The following is a 14,843-nucleotide window of genomic DNA, read 5'->3' on the forward strand; positions in this document are numbered from 1 at the left end:
AACGCGCCGAAACCCTTCACGATCACATCTGCTCCTCACGACCAGGAGTAACCTTCGGCAAAGAAGCACGTGCTCGATTGCGTGTGCTCCCCGTCACCAAAACCACACACACTGACCTCCCCTCCTCGTCCGGAGCAGCCTCTCAGAGCCATCAGAGGTGCTGTCTCCCGGGCCGCGGTCCTCACTCTGCCCAAGTGAACCTTAACCCCAATTTTCACACTGTGTGTATATTTTTTAAGCCGACAATGGCTTTAGGGTCGTTGTTCATGAATGTAAATGAGATGAACTCGGAGCTTGTATACTTCCTTCTATGACAGAAGGAAAGGAGAACTGCCCTCAGTGTACTGTGACGGCCCCTCCCCGTGCTGTTTGGACGCCAACTTCAAAGTCCCAGCTTGGGTTTCTTCATCAGGTTGACACTGAATATGGTGCTTCGTCCACCCTCTGGCCCTGAAAGATGTGCTCCGTGTGGTGAGCAACGGTGTCGGTCAGCCCAGCCCCAGAGGGGTGGCACCACCCATGTGCCCAGCAACCCGGCACCCGCCCCCTCCCGACTGTTAAACATTCATATTTCCAGGTGTTTCCAGCCTTCCACTGAATAATGCTGAAGTGAGCATCTCTGCACAGGAAATGCTTTCTGTGATTAGATTTCTGTCCCTGGGACCGATTCCTGGAGTGGAATTACCAGGTTGAGCTTCAGCCATCTGCAAACAGGTCTGTCTGCAGCCCTGACCATTCCCCACCCAGGCTTGGCCAGGGAGGAGCTCGGTCCTCACACCCTCCCTGAACTGAGCTGAGGGCATCATTTGCATACAATCCCCTCCACCCCATCTAATTTCTATTCAAATCTTGACCTGAAGTCACACCAGCAACTCTGCCCCTAGGAAAATGCTGCAGGGAAGCGTTTACAGGGGCACAAGTTCAGCCCCGGGAGCAGCGGCTCAAACGATCCAGTTGCTACTCCTGTGTTTAGAGCCTCTGCTTGACTGTGGGGACAGCTGAGGACTTGAGGGGCCACGCGCCCACCTGTTCCTTTTATGGAGAAAACTGCGGTCCCATGGGGTCAAAGGTCACACCACAGTTCCAAGCCTCCTCTGCCCCTTCGGGCAAGGGATCTGGGAAGGGCGAGGCCTGGAGGGACGTTCTCCTGGAGGGAGGGTGGGCTTTGCCCTCAGCTGGCCTGCACGGGAAGCCCGGTAGGGACTCCATGTGTGGGGCCTCTGGGAGTGACAGCCTGAGCCCCCAGCAGTGCCTGGGCCTCCTGGTGGCGCTGAGATCTGAGCGTCAATGCCACACAGGGGCCGGGGCTTGGGGCACCTGGTCTGAATGCAGCTGGGAGGCTGGACCCAGGGATGCTGTGCCTGCCTCCATCTCAGGGAGGATGGCTGGGTAGGGAGGGGAGCAGCCCAGAACCTCATCCCTCCCTAGGGTGGGGGTGGGGTTGCCCAGCACTCTCTACATTGGGCCGTGTACAGGGCGCCCCAAGGACCGGCCCCACGCGTCCTCGTGCAGAGGGGACCAGCCCTGGTCCGGACACCACAGGCATCGGTCCCCGTGGGTCCTCACCCTCTCCAGTCAGCCGTGGCCTGTGCGTCAGAGTGTGGCCCGGGGGTGGGGACAGAAGACAGGGGCTCAAACGAGAGGCTCAGCAAGGGGACTGCCCTGCACCTAGGACTCCATGCCTGATGTGCAAACTCAGGCAAAGTACTTAGACTTTCTGAGCCTTTGTTTCCGCGAGGGCGAATGGGTGTGACCACACTACCCCCTCCAAGGACGGGGGGCTTAAACTTTAGTGGAGTCGCTGCAGGGCCTGAACCATGAGCAGTGGGTGAGGAGAACCCCAGTTTTTACACACTCAGCACCAGATCAAGGGGTTTTAAGTGGCCTCAGACCCTGGGGATGCTCCACTGCTTTAGTTTCGTGCACGAATCCCAACACTTTAATGAATCAAAATGCACACTTTTCATCCCCGTTTTCCAAACTGGAGCTCACGCTACCGGCGGAGAAATAAAACACGTTGGTACTTTTACATTCAAACCAAGACAATAGTTTAAGCCCACTAAGGGTGTATTTTGAACAGAAATATGAAGTGCATTTTAAAATTAAACTCCGAGTCTTACATATTGAGTTAAACCATGTAATATTACCCTTTCAGTTTCGGTTGAAATATCTAGTATCACTGAGATACGAATGGGAAACTTCTTCCTTTTTTAAGCGTCACCTTCCAGGGCTTACTTTTTCCCTGTAGGCACTGTAACCAACTGTGAAAAGCAAGCAAGAAAACAAGATGAAAAATGAGACCTCAGCTTTGGCTGGTTACTGGACAATGTGAAGGAACTGTCCGTTTTTCAAGCATGATGTGGTATTGTGCCATGTTTGTGAAGAGTCCTTATCTTCCAGGGATGTCTACTGAAGTATTTGCGGGTGGGTGATGTGCTGCTGGGATTTGCTTCAAAGCCGCCCTGTCTGTGGGGAGAGGCGCAGCGCCCACAGATGTGGGGTGTGTGCAGGGAAAGAATACCTCGGGACACGTATCGTCTCAGGACCCCTCTTTCTGCTGCTCTGTATTCGGCCAGACTCCCGATCCAGTCAGGGCTGGTGGAGGCGAAAATCGGTGAACCGCTATGGGGAGTGACCATTCTGACTTAACAAGAGCTGACACCTTGCAGGGCCAGCAACTCCCCTGGAGAGGGAGCCCCCATGACACCCAGGGCAGTGCGATGTGTGGGGGAGACCACGTGGTGAGCGCTACGTGCCTAAGTCAGGAGGGCTGGGCTGTGCGTGCGGGGACAGCCACTCAGTGCACGAGCATGCAGCCCTTTTAATGAGTCCCTAGAGGAGCACGCAGGGGTAGAAAGTGCAAGTGCGAGTGAAAGTCACTCAGTCATGTCCGGCTCTCTGCGACCCCATGGACTATCCATGGGATTCTCCAGGCCAGAATACTGGCGTGGGTAGCCTTTCCCTTCTCCAGGGGATCTTCCCCACCCAGGAATTGAACTGGGGCCTCCTGCACTGCAGGCGGATTCTTTATCAACTGAGCTATCAGGGAAGCCCATAAGGTGAGCCCAATTACACACCGTGGATGAAAAAGGCATTTACAGAAAATTCTGGCACCTTCGCACTAACTTCTACTTCTATGGAGATAAAATTATGCAGTAAAGACGCAAAAACATGGACACGAGGTCCACACACCGATTCCAGGGCAGCATTTACCCAGGGAGGGAAGGGAAGAGGACACTGAGCTGACCCGCGTCCTCCGCATCTATTTACCACAACGCTCACAGCAAAGTGTGGCTGTGTGCTCACCCTGAAGGATGGGCACTCACACATGTGTTATTTTCTCTGCTCAATGTGGTTGCGATATTTCACACTTCCAAAAGGTTAAAAAAAAAAAAAAACCCACTGCTTTATAACACACATTAAAAAATAATTTTCAGATAAAAATCATCCAAAAGATGTCACAAAAAACCTACAGTGCAAAAATAAACCTGAAGAAAAGCTGCCCTCACAAATCTCCTTGCCTAGAGCTTGGAAAGGACACACTCTTTCAAGGCTTCTTTACATTTGAGTCTGTTTGGAAAAGAGAATTCCTATTGGAATGAGATCCTCTCATTTTGCGTAAATTAATAAATATGTCTTCATAAATACCAGCAAAGCATGAAAAGACTCAGGTTACACTGGAGCCTCCTGTCTCTTTACACTCAGTCAGCTATTGCTGCAATGATGCTGCATAACAAATATCCCCCCTCCCCCCAACTCAGTGACTCCAGCTCCTAGGTTCTCGCCTGGGTCAGCTCTGCTTGTGTCTGGAGGTGGCTGTGCTCCATAGGTCTCACTGGGGGCCTGGAGGCCCCTGGGTGTAGCATTTGGGGTTCCCAGAAAGCAGACCCTGGATGGAGTCTGGTGAGCACGATATTTTTTAAGGAGCGTCCTTGGGGTCAACAGCTGAGAAAGGGTGAGGAAGGAAATATGACTTGGCAGAGGGAGAGCCCAGCTGGGGGCGGGCTGAGGCGCCCCTGAGTTGTTCTGTCTCGGGCCAATGGGACTGGACCCTCCCCCCCCCCCCCCCCCCCCCAGTTACCTCACTGGATGCGAGCGCCTGGGAAGGGTGCAACGGGCGGGGAGGTACGGTGCCACGTGGAGGTGGCCGTGTTTGCAGGCTCACAGCCTCAGGGATAGTGCCGAGCTCCAGAGAGGCCAGGCCTCTGGTCCTTTCCCTTCAGCCTCGATCCTTTCCAAGGCTGTTTCCAGACCAGGATTTTGGGGAGAAAATAGTTAGAATTACTGGACATTTAAGTGAAGATATATCTGTGGGCTGTCTGTACAGGTGGAAGGTGGGAGGGCTGCTGATGGGCTGGTGCCCAGGTGCTCCCCCTGCCCCCACTGCCCCCTGCAGGGACCCAGCGCGGAATGGGCGAGCATGAGAGCACACGGCAGAAACCACGGGTCGGAGGGCAATTAATGCTCTTTATTTACACCACAAGAGTGACAAGTCGCATGATGAGGTACAAATACTGGACTCCGGTGAAGTGGAGCCGGCCGTCGGGGGAGGACACCGCAGTTGGTGCAACCCCCCCCCCCCCCCACACACACAGAATGAAACAAGAATGAGAAAACCAAGGACAGAATCTCCAGCTCCACTGAGAAAGGGAAAGGACCCCGGGAAGGTCCAGACAATCAAGAGAGAACGGATGCGAAGTTACAGAGGAGACGGGTCTCTGCCGCCCGCGTGGCGCCCGCAGGAGCGGGAAGTGGGCGTGGGCGGGGACGGGAACACGTCCCCACTGCGTTTTCTGCGACAGACCGTGAGGAGCTCTTGGGTGAATAGGGTCAACCCCCCTCTTATACAGACACATGATAGTATGTTTGTCATTCTCATAAATTGGAAAATAGCGCCTCCACTGTGGAGCACACACACCAAAAAGATTGAAAAAAAAAAACAGAAGAAAACCAACCACAAACAGAAAATGTCTGCTTTCTTTTTCCTTCAATAGGAGGCTTATAATCATGTCAAAAACACAAAGTGAGCTGAGCTGTGAAAGCTCTGCTTCATTACAAGGAAGAAATGGTGTCCTTTCAATGCAAAGTATGATTTTAAACCACAGTGCAGCACAGTTCATGACTGCTGAGTGTCGAGTGAAATCCTAGCCGAACATCACCCGGAAGTCAGGAAAAGCGGGCCAGGCTGTGCGGAAAGGGCCGCAGGGGCCGCGGCTTCCCCGGGGAGGGGGACCAGGGAAGAAACCCAACGGGACAAGTTCCTCCAGAGCAGCTGCGGGAGACGGGCGATCCGCCTCGACCTCTGCATAAGCTCCCTAAAACACTGTCTCCACATAAATACAATAAACTCTATTATTGGTATGCCACAAGTGCTAGATAAACTTTTTCTTAATATGACAAATGTTTAAGTAGTCCTTTTATTTTTTCTTACAATAAAAAGTACAATTTCTTAAGAATAAGTTCAATAAGACGCAAACGTTCCCCCCTCCCCCACTCTCCTTCAAGGTTTCGTTTTACAGAAAAAAAAAAAATCCCCATCTTTTGTTGTCTGCAAATGTCATGGGAGGGGAACAGAAAGGCATTTCTCTTCTTCCCCAAGCTGCCGCGTTTGCGTGCAAAATCCGTATACAATATAAAGACATGCCGCTCGTACAGCCCATGCAACCTCCAGGTGTAGGAAACTTAAAAAAATATACTCATATGTGTTTATATATATATTTATATACGTATCAATGCCCGTAAAACACGTGGGCCCGAAAGTCTACAAAAAGAAGAATGGAATGAGCGTGTGGCTGTGACCAGGAAAGGAGGAATGTTCCGATCGAAAATTAAAAACAAGAAACTCCATTGCTTAGTGCTGCAAAAATCAGACTTGCTTTCATGTCAGAACCAGGACAAAACGGTCCTTCCTCTGGGAAAAAACTTGGAAAGGAAGTCAAGAAAAACCCAAACGCTTTGACAAAGTGGCCCTTCGGAACCGGAGGGGCGGCTAGTCCCAGGCGGCCGGGGGGCGGCCGGGGGACGGCCGCCTGCTGGTGGGGCTCGGGCGCCCTGAGGCGCAGCTGGAAGGCCCGAAGGGCAGGGGGACACCACGAGTCGCGCGGCATCACGGGGTTTCCTGCAAAGGGGTATAAAGTGCTCACTTGCTGACCCCGGGCCAGTGCCCCCAAGGCCTCTGAAAAGGAACAAAAAGGCTAGAGGTCCAGGGACCACAGCGGGAAGGTGTGGGTGCCTTCCCTGAGGTGGTGGGAGCTCCGGGTGGGCCCTCCGCCCTCTGCCCCGGACGGCTGGCTGTGGAGAAGGGCTGAGTGTGTCTTCAAAGAAAACAAAAGGCTACACGGTACTGCTTTAAGCACGCTTGTGAAGCTGGAGTGAGCTGACAAATGAAAACGGCCCCCGTTGGGCCTTCTGCAGAGGAGGTCTCTGTTGGACGAGATCAGAAGCAAACCCTTCCAACAGGAACTTGGCCACCAAGGTCACCTGTTATCCCATCACCTGGAAAAATGTCAGGTGATGTTTCTCCCCAGGAGCCACGGCTGGCAGGAAGTGGGCAGGTGGCAGGGGGGGTCCCAGGAGGCCAGCAGACACGACTGGCTGGGGCCTGCCTCCACTGTTGGGGGCTGGGTGCCTCCAACTCCCCCACCAACCTGGGCCTCAGGGCAAGGGGCCAGGAGGAGAGGGGACACCAGGCATGGCCCAAGACCTTCCTGTCCTACTCTTGACCACTGTCCTGAGTGTGACCAACAGCAACCCGATGACCAAGCCGGTCCAAGAATCTGGGCTCCTTTGGTCCCAAGTCTGGCTGCGTCAGAGTCTCTTCCAGAAGCTACCCTGTAAATGTCACCAGACTTGAGACTTGGCTGGGGTTCCCTACCCCTGGCAAGCTGTGTCTGCGCTTCCTCGTCAGAACCCGATGCACACTCTGGAATGAAACTGGTGGCTTCAGGGCTGGAAAATGAGTTACCACTAAAAACTGATCCTTTTCAGTTACTGTCAAAGAGAAAAAAAAGAGCCAAGGATAGACTTCCTGATGGGGAGTCTGCTGTCCCCACGGGGTCACCAGGCAGCGAGGGTCCAGGCTCTCCGTGGCCACAGGCTTCAAAGTTCAGGCCTACTGCTCCCAGCCAGGGCCCTGCCACGTGGCTGCCGCAGAAGAGCCTGGGGAGGGTGCACAGGCCCCCTGGCCCCACGAGTGGCCGACAAGTTTACAAGCTCTTTGGAAAAGCCAAGTGAAAAATGCTATCCTGACCACGTGGTCAGAGACATCTACACGTGAATTTCATGGATACTGATGGCCCATGGTGGCTGGCAAGCCCCTCAGCTCAGCGCTGCGAGGGTGCCCCCTGCCCAGAAAGCACGGGCGGCAAAGGAAGGCTCCACGCTCTGTGTGCAGCCACAGGCGGGCCCAGGTGGGCAGACCTCAGACCCCGCTGCACGCTCCACGCTCACTCTGAAAATAAACTCTGTGCTCACTGTACAAAAATAAACAAAATGAAAATAATAATAATAATAAAAAAAATACCTTCCAAAGTTAAAAAAATGTACAAGCAAAAGTTTAGAAAGGAAAAAGGTTGACGTTATTACCATTCAGAAAACTGCTAAATGGTGAGAAAAAATGTAAAATTCACAAAACAATGCTTATTCCGGATCTTTTTGTGAAAAAATTCATACAAAATCAACAGCAAATTGATATTCTTCGCTATAAAAACTTATCAGGTACACATGTGCATGGAGGCTTGAAGTGGGGAGGGGTCAGGTCAGAAAATAATTAAGATGAAGGTACAATCTTGCAGGGCAGGCGTCCCATGGCGAACCTGTGATTGAAAGCTCTCCAATCTGGAGTTCAGAAATAACATGAGCTTCAAACTAGATCCCTTTCCACAAGCACCTTGAGAGCTGAGTCACAAGCCGTTCATTCGCCAGGGACCTTTACAATCTGCATTTATTTTATATATATATACTTTTTCTATAAATGCATTATAAATATTTTATCAAGATTTCATAAGAATCAAGTTTCTTAGCTTGGAATACATTGGAATATATATTATACATATATATATTTATTTATACCTAAAATTTTAAGCAATACTTCATGCTACTTGCTTTTAATAAAAAGCATTCCGATCGTAACACTGAAAGTGTGCCTAGGACATGCTTCACAACCAAATGGAGATGCTCAATTGTTATATGATGTACGAGAAAAAGAACACTTTGGATTCATTTAAAATTTGTTGGACTTCGAAACCCCCAACAGTATTTGCCACTACTTTGGAACTACCTCCATTTTTCTTCAACAGCAATAAAGCGAAACAGGGTGGCAGGACCTCAGCCCTCCAGAGCTGCTGGCCGTGGCGGGGACCACTTGTGAAGCGCCAGGCCAGTGCGAGCCGGCCTCCGGCCCCACTGGCCACAGGGAGCGGTCCCACCGACTCCTGCTGTTTATTTTTCTTAAGGCATTGTTCCTCGGACTTCGGAAAACCCAGCCACAAAAATCCATCAGAGCAATAAAAAAAAAGGCACAAACGCGCATCTTCCGTCGGCTTTGAGAAACCAAAGCCGCACGGGCTCACATTTCTGCTTTTGTCCAGTTTTTTTTTTTCCTTAAACGCTCGCCCGCTCGGTGTCCCAGCCCCACCGCGCACACGGGGTGCGCAGGGGCAGGCCAGCGCCGGAGCGGCTGACTCTTCTCTGAAAAAGAAAGAAGCTACAGGGTGAGTTGAGTGGTTTACACGGAGACTGTGGAATTGTGGGGAACCACCAAACCGTAAGCACCAGTTTTAATCAAGCTTGTTTTGTGTCGTGAGATCTTTGATTTTCATTGTCTTCTCCTCGGGGCGGCTCGCTCGGCAGGCGGCTCTGCCCCGAGCCCCCGCGGGCTCCCTCCCTCCGCGGCTGCCCTGCGGGGCCCGGAGCGCCCGCTCCCGCACGTCCGTGGGTCGGCGCGTCCCGGCGTCTGCCCGGGTCCGGCCGGCAGGGGGCCGCCGGCTGCGGCTCGCCCCGCCGCGCCCGCGGGCTCGGAGGAGGCCGGCAGGACGCAGGGCGGCAGCAGCTTTTCTCGGCGGAGCTTCAGGACGGAGACAGACAAACAAGAGACCCGCAGCTGCGGGAGCGGCTACAGAGGCGGCTCCTCTTCCATGGGCTCCTCGTCGGGTCTGCTGGGGCGGGCGGGCGGGCGGCGTGGCAACAGAGGAGAGGGTGGGTGTGCGAGGTTCCTAGCTATCTCTGGCCCCCGACCCCGAGCCACCTCCACCCCCATCTCCCAGCCACCCCGCCCCCTCAACTCCCAGCGACCCCCACTCTTCCCCTAGGGAAGAGTTCCTTCTGGCCCAGACGCCCTTCAAGTGTTTCTCAGGCTCTTGCTTCTGGAAAGAGGTGTGGTGCAGTCTGCCCTGGGGCCAGGGTGAGGCCCTGCTGAGCTCACCCACTCCCCGCCCTGCTGAGCTAGCAGTGCCCCCAATACACCCGGGAGCAAAGAGCCGGGTCACCCGCAGATGGCGGCAGCACCCACGGCCGGCCAGTGTCCGTGCTCACCTCTTCTCAGGGGCCTTCACGGCCACAGACAGCGAGGCCATGGCAGTGACAGTCTCGGCTTCCTCGTTCTCACACTTCTGGGCCTCGACCAGGGAGTAGCCGGCGGTGGAGGCGAGCCTCTGCAGGGAGCGCCAGTACTGGCCTGCGGAAGGGGCAGGTGACTGCTCAGATACGGGACCCCAACCCTGTGCTTGGGCCCACGGGGCTCCAGCAGCACCCATTGCTGGTGACTCCAAAGCACCACGCTCTCCAGAGACAGAAGCCACGAGGTGGCCTGGTTAGAAACTCACAGAGGGTGGCAGTCTGGAAAAGCTTCCTCGTGACCAGGAGAACTGGGCCCTTCAGGGGCAGGACACCTGGGTGGGGGTGGGCTCCCAGGAGGGTCCCTCCCTCAGGGTGGGGCGGCTGGGACGAGCACCCCCTGACTCCCTGCTGGAGTCCCGAGATGATGGGGATGGGTGCAGGCAGCCTCCCGGTGTCTCCTGGGCCTCAGGGCTCCTCATTCAGGAGGCCAGGAGCTCAGTGCACAGCAGGAGACCCTGGGTCCCGCCCATGGACGCGGACACTCGAGACTGGGCCACCCCGCAGACCCAGGATGAAGGCGGGGCAGAAGGCCGTGTGCAGCCCCTGGGCTCCTGGGCCCCGTCGCTCGAGGGGCAGGGCTGGTCTTTGGGCCAAGGGTACCCTGAACTGATGGAGTGGGGTTTGCTGGTCCAAGGGCAGAGGCCAGACCCGAGGACACAGGCTTCCATGCGGGTCCCAGCCTGTCAGCGGGGAGCCTGGAGAAGGGACCTCACACACCCCCTGAACCGCAGCTCTTCTGCCCCACAAAGCAGAGCTGGTGACTTGGCTGTGGCAGGTTGTTGGGACGTTAAGCGGGGTGAGAGGAGAGTCACCAGCTCATCACATTCGCCCTGAAAGCCAGGTCTCAACAGGCGGGCCTGGGGACGCTGCTGGCAGTGAGAGAGAAGCAGGGGGTGGGGGCGGTATGGGGGGTGGGAGAAGGGCTGTGGAGTCGGGCCCCTCCCTTGGGGGGGTCTCCTTGCTGAGCCCTGGGCCAGGCCACTTACTGTGGATTTCAATGACCTTCTCCATCGACCGCACGGCGTTGGCGTTGGGTCTCTGCTGTAAGACCTTTTCTGGGAGAGGATCGAGCTGGGGACAAAAGAAGAATACACAGTGAGTTCGAGGCCGTCAGTAGAATCCCTGTGCATGTTTGGATGGGATGTCTGGATCACAGAATCCCCGTGCGTGTTCAGATGGGACGTCCAGATCAGCGTCTTCCTCACGTGCACGTGCTAACAGAGAAGACAGCTTGAAAAAGCCAGAGGTGGTTGTGGCATTACATAAATGTTTTCACAGAAGTAGACTTATTTTCCTTAGGGTGTTTCCCCTAGGAGGCTCTCGGGTACGTTGGTGGGTGCCCCGTGTGGGCAGGACACTAGCTGGTGTCCAGAGGCAGCTGGCGCAGAGGGGCGGCAGCGTGGGCTCCACCGCTGGATGCACGGCACAGCGTCAGGGGAAGGGATGATGACTTTTCGGAAACATCAGTTTCATCACACTTGTAAACAAGGGTTTTATAGACAGGGCTTGAATATCCCCACTTTGGGCCTCCCTGGTGGCTCAGCGGTAAAGAATCCGCCTGCCAAGCAGCAGACGTGGGTTTGATCCCTGGGTCAGGAAGATCCCTTGAAGGAGGAAATGGCAACCCAGTCCAGTATTCTTGCCTGGGAAATCCCATGGACAGAGAGGCCTGGCGGGTTATGGTCCAGGGCGTCACAAAGAGTCAGACACAACTGAGCAACAAGCACATCTGCCCTTCAGGGTTTTCTTCCAATGACCAGAGAAAAGGTAGACAGAGGGTGTGAGCATCTCTGCTCCGAGCTCTCCCTGAAGTCCCTGCCGCAGGTGGAGTGGGGAGGCGCACACGGCCCACCTGCCTGACGGCCACAGGGCACGCCGGGTGTCTGCCACAGAGCCACCCGGCACGCGGGCGAAACCGATCACAAAGTACTTGCTCCTCACAAGTGCACTGCAGCCAGCGTCCCCCGTGTTTACTTGCGGTACAGGCAGCCCCTGCTCCAGGGCCCGGCTGAATTCCCTGTCGCCCCTGACTGAGGGCTCGCGGCCCTCACTCTGCCTCCTTCTTGACTTTCACTGACGTGGCATCGTTGTTACTGTCTCCTGGAGTTCCTGTTGATTCGGGCTTTCCTGCACTGACGCCTCCGTCTTGCTCAACAGACAGCTGCCCGGGCTGTCGTCCTGCCTGAAGCTCCTACAGAGTTTCCTTTGGAGAAGGTCTCATGGGTCAAGCTTTCCCAGGTTACTTCTCTCTTCCTACCCACCCCAGCCCCGCGGCCACAGTCCTGCTGGGCCTGCGGCTCTGGGCTGGTGGGCTCTTCCTCTCGACATGGAAGACCTTGCCCCGCTGTCTTCTGCTTCCTTCACTGCGAAGCGGTTGGTGTCTGGCTCACACTGCTCCTTGTGGGTTGCCTGTCTGCTCTCTCCGGCTACTTTCACAGTTTCCTGTTTGTCTTCGGATGAGCTTGGATGCAAGCTTTTTTTAAACTCTCTGGGTTGGGCCTGCAGTCACTCGGATGAGCTTGGATGCAAGCTTTTTTTAAACTCTCTGGGTTGGGCCTCCTTGCCTTCCAGAGCTGAGAATGGTGCCTCCATCAGTCACGGAAGATCCTGGGCCGCTGGCACTTTCAGCCATCCACCCCGCACACTGGTGGGGTCGCTGGCACTTTCAGCCATCCACCCCGCACACTGGTGGGGTCGCTGGTACTTTCAGCCATCCACCCCGCACTCTGGTGGGGTCGCTGAACAGACACACAAGCCCCCTTCCACCCCTTGTCTCTGGGCTGTGCTCAGCCCCATTCCTTCAGTTGTTGCTTCCAGATTGTGGGATTCCTTGGTGGCTCAGTGGTGAAGAATCCTCCTGCCAAGGCAGGAGATGAGGGTTTGATTTCTGGGTGGGGAAAATCCCATGGAGAAGGAAATGACAACCCATTCCAGTACTCTTGCCTGGAGAATCCCATGGATAGAGAAGCCTGACAGGCTACGGTCCACGGGGTGGCACAGAGTCAGACACAACTGAGCACACACATCCCTTCCAGGTTATTAGTCTTCTCTCTAGCTGATCTCACCGAGTTTCTATTTTCTGCTAATATGCTTTCATTTTTAGAAGTTCCATTTGGCTAACTTTAAACTATCCCATTTCAGTTTCAGTGATTTCTGGTTCATCATTCATTAGTATCTTACTTTTAATATGTTAAAATGATTACTTTATCGTTTAAAACTGAAATGAAAAATTAAGTTCTGGTACGGCTGGTGACGGCAATCAGAGGCGGCACAGATAAGCATGTTAGGGTAGGCACCACGACTACAGGAATAGTAGAGATGAAGGCCGTACAGGGACGCTGTCAACTTCAGTCAATAATTTGGAAAAATTGGCCGAGACAGAAAAAATTCCTGGTAAAATGTAATCTTTCAAAATTTACTCAAGAAGGGATAAAAAATAAATGACAAAATCAGTCACTTAAAAATTTCACCCAAAGGAGACCCACGGCCCAGGAAAGCCCTTTCAGTCGAGGAACAGATTATTCTGACCCTACATTCACTTTTACAAAGAGGGTACTCGCAGCTGTCCATCGGTCTGTCTATCCCTCCAACCATCCATCATCCATCCATCCATCTATCTATCCAACCACTCATCCATCCAACCAACCACCAATCCATCCACCCACCCATCTATCCATCCATTCAACCATCTACTATCTATCCATTTATCCATCCATGCACCCATCCAAATATCCACCATCCATCCACTTATCCAACTATCCAACCACTCATCCATTCAACCATCCACCAATCCACCTATCTATCCATCTACCCAGCCACCCATCAATCCATCCATCTACCCATACACATCCATCCATCTAACCATCCATACACCCATCCACCACCCACCCATCCACCACCCACCAGTCCATCCATCTGTCCAACCATCCACCAGTCTACCTGTCTATCCATCCACCTACCCATCCAACCATCTACCATCCATCCAACCATCCACCCATCTGTGCATGCATCCACCAAATCATCCATCCATCGATCATCTATCCATCCATCCACCAATCCATCCATTTACCCATCCATCCATCTAACCACTCATCTATCCAACCATCCACCCATCTGTCTGTCCATCCATCTACCAATCCATCTATTTATCCATCCACCCACCCATTCATCCATCCAACCATCCACCATCCATCTCTCCATTCACTAGTTCATCTATCCATCCATCCATTTACCAATCTATCCATCCATCCACCCATCAGTCCATCTGTCTATCCATCCACGCACCCATCCAGCCATCCAACCACCCACCATTATCCACTTATCCATCCATCCAACCATCCACCCATCTGTCCATCCAACCATCCACCAATCCATCTATTCATCCATCCATCCATCCATCTATCCATCTATCCACCAAACCATCCATCCATCCACCAGTTCATCTATCCATCCACCCACCCATCCAACCAATTCTTCCCCCAAAATTGATTGGAAAAACATGGTCTAATATAAAAATGGGCAAAAAACCGGAAAAGAAAGGTTGAGTGGCCAAGAGACCCGTGAAAAGGTGCTCAGCCTCTGAGGAACGAGGAAGTGACCCCCCAGCTGAACTGAGTTCTGTGTTGTCCTGCAGACTTATAGGGTCAAATATGAAATGCCATGTTGCTGAGGTTGGTCCTCCACTACTGAGGGCCTGAGGGACAAACACTCAGATGCCACCTTGTAGATGTGGGACCACCCCTCGCTCCAGTGGGATCTGCCTCAGGGACGCAGGGCCATGGCTGACCGCACAGGGTGGGACCCTGATGTAATTCCCAACCTGGGCCAACCCGGTGAGTCCTGGGCCAGAGAGCAGATACAGATGGGGAGCCCCTCCGGGAACACCTGCAGGTCCCCGTGAAAACGGGGGGTCCCCGTGAAGACAGGAATGTCCTTAAGCACCTTCGTCAGTGGGCCACCAGGGGCAGAGCCCAGGTCCCCTGTGTGTATGAAGCTGGAGCAGAAAACATGCCTTTTAGGTTTGGGGTCCTTACTGTGGCATAAATAGCTGTGGCCTTATTGTTGCAGTACAACTCTGATAAGTTTGCTAGGATTTTATCCCTTTTAAGAAAAAAGCAGTCTTTAGAAAATAACTCATTCCATAAAATGCCTATCACTTGAAGGCAGAGAGGTGTGTCAGAGCACGGTGCCAGGAATTTCCTAAAATACAACCCGGGTCCTGCTGCTCC

At 53.7% G+C, this 14,843-nt stretch overlaps 1 protein-coding gene across 2 annotated transcripts in view; it reads right to left on the reverse strand.

The window, feature by feature from the left end:
• Positions 1–9,025: 9,025 nt before the first annotated feature.
• Positions 9,026–14,843, reverse strand: part of HDAC4 (histone deacetylase 4) — a 288,523-nt gene continuing 282,705 nt past the window's right edge. For both annotated transcript variants that reach the window (XM_052636482.1, XM_052636481.1), the window contains exons 26-28: positions 10,602–10,686; positions 9,532–9,673; positions 9,026–9,152 (exon numbers count right to left, since the gene is read on the reverse strand). In XM_052636482.1, the coding sequence (XP_052492442.1) occupies positions 9,113–9,152; positions 9,532–9,673; positions 10,602–10,686 (267 nt within the window). In that variant the 3' untranslated portion in view covers positions 9,026–9,112. The remainder of the gene's footprint in view (positions 9,153–9,531; positions 9,674–10,601; positions 10,687–14,843) is intronic.

Source organism: Budorcas taxicolor, chromosome 3 (genome assembly GCF_023091745.1).
Source record: "Budorcas taxicolor isolate Tak-1 chromosome 3, Takin1.1, whole genome shotgun sequence".
In the NCBI taxonomy this organism is placed as follows: Eukaryota; Metazoa; Chordata; class Mammalia; order Artiodactyla; family Bovidae; genus Budorcas; species Budorcas taxicolor.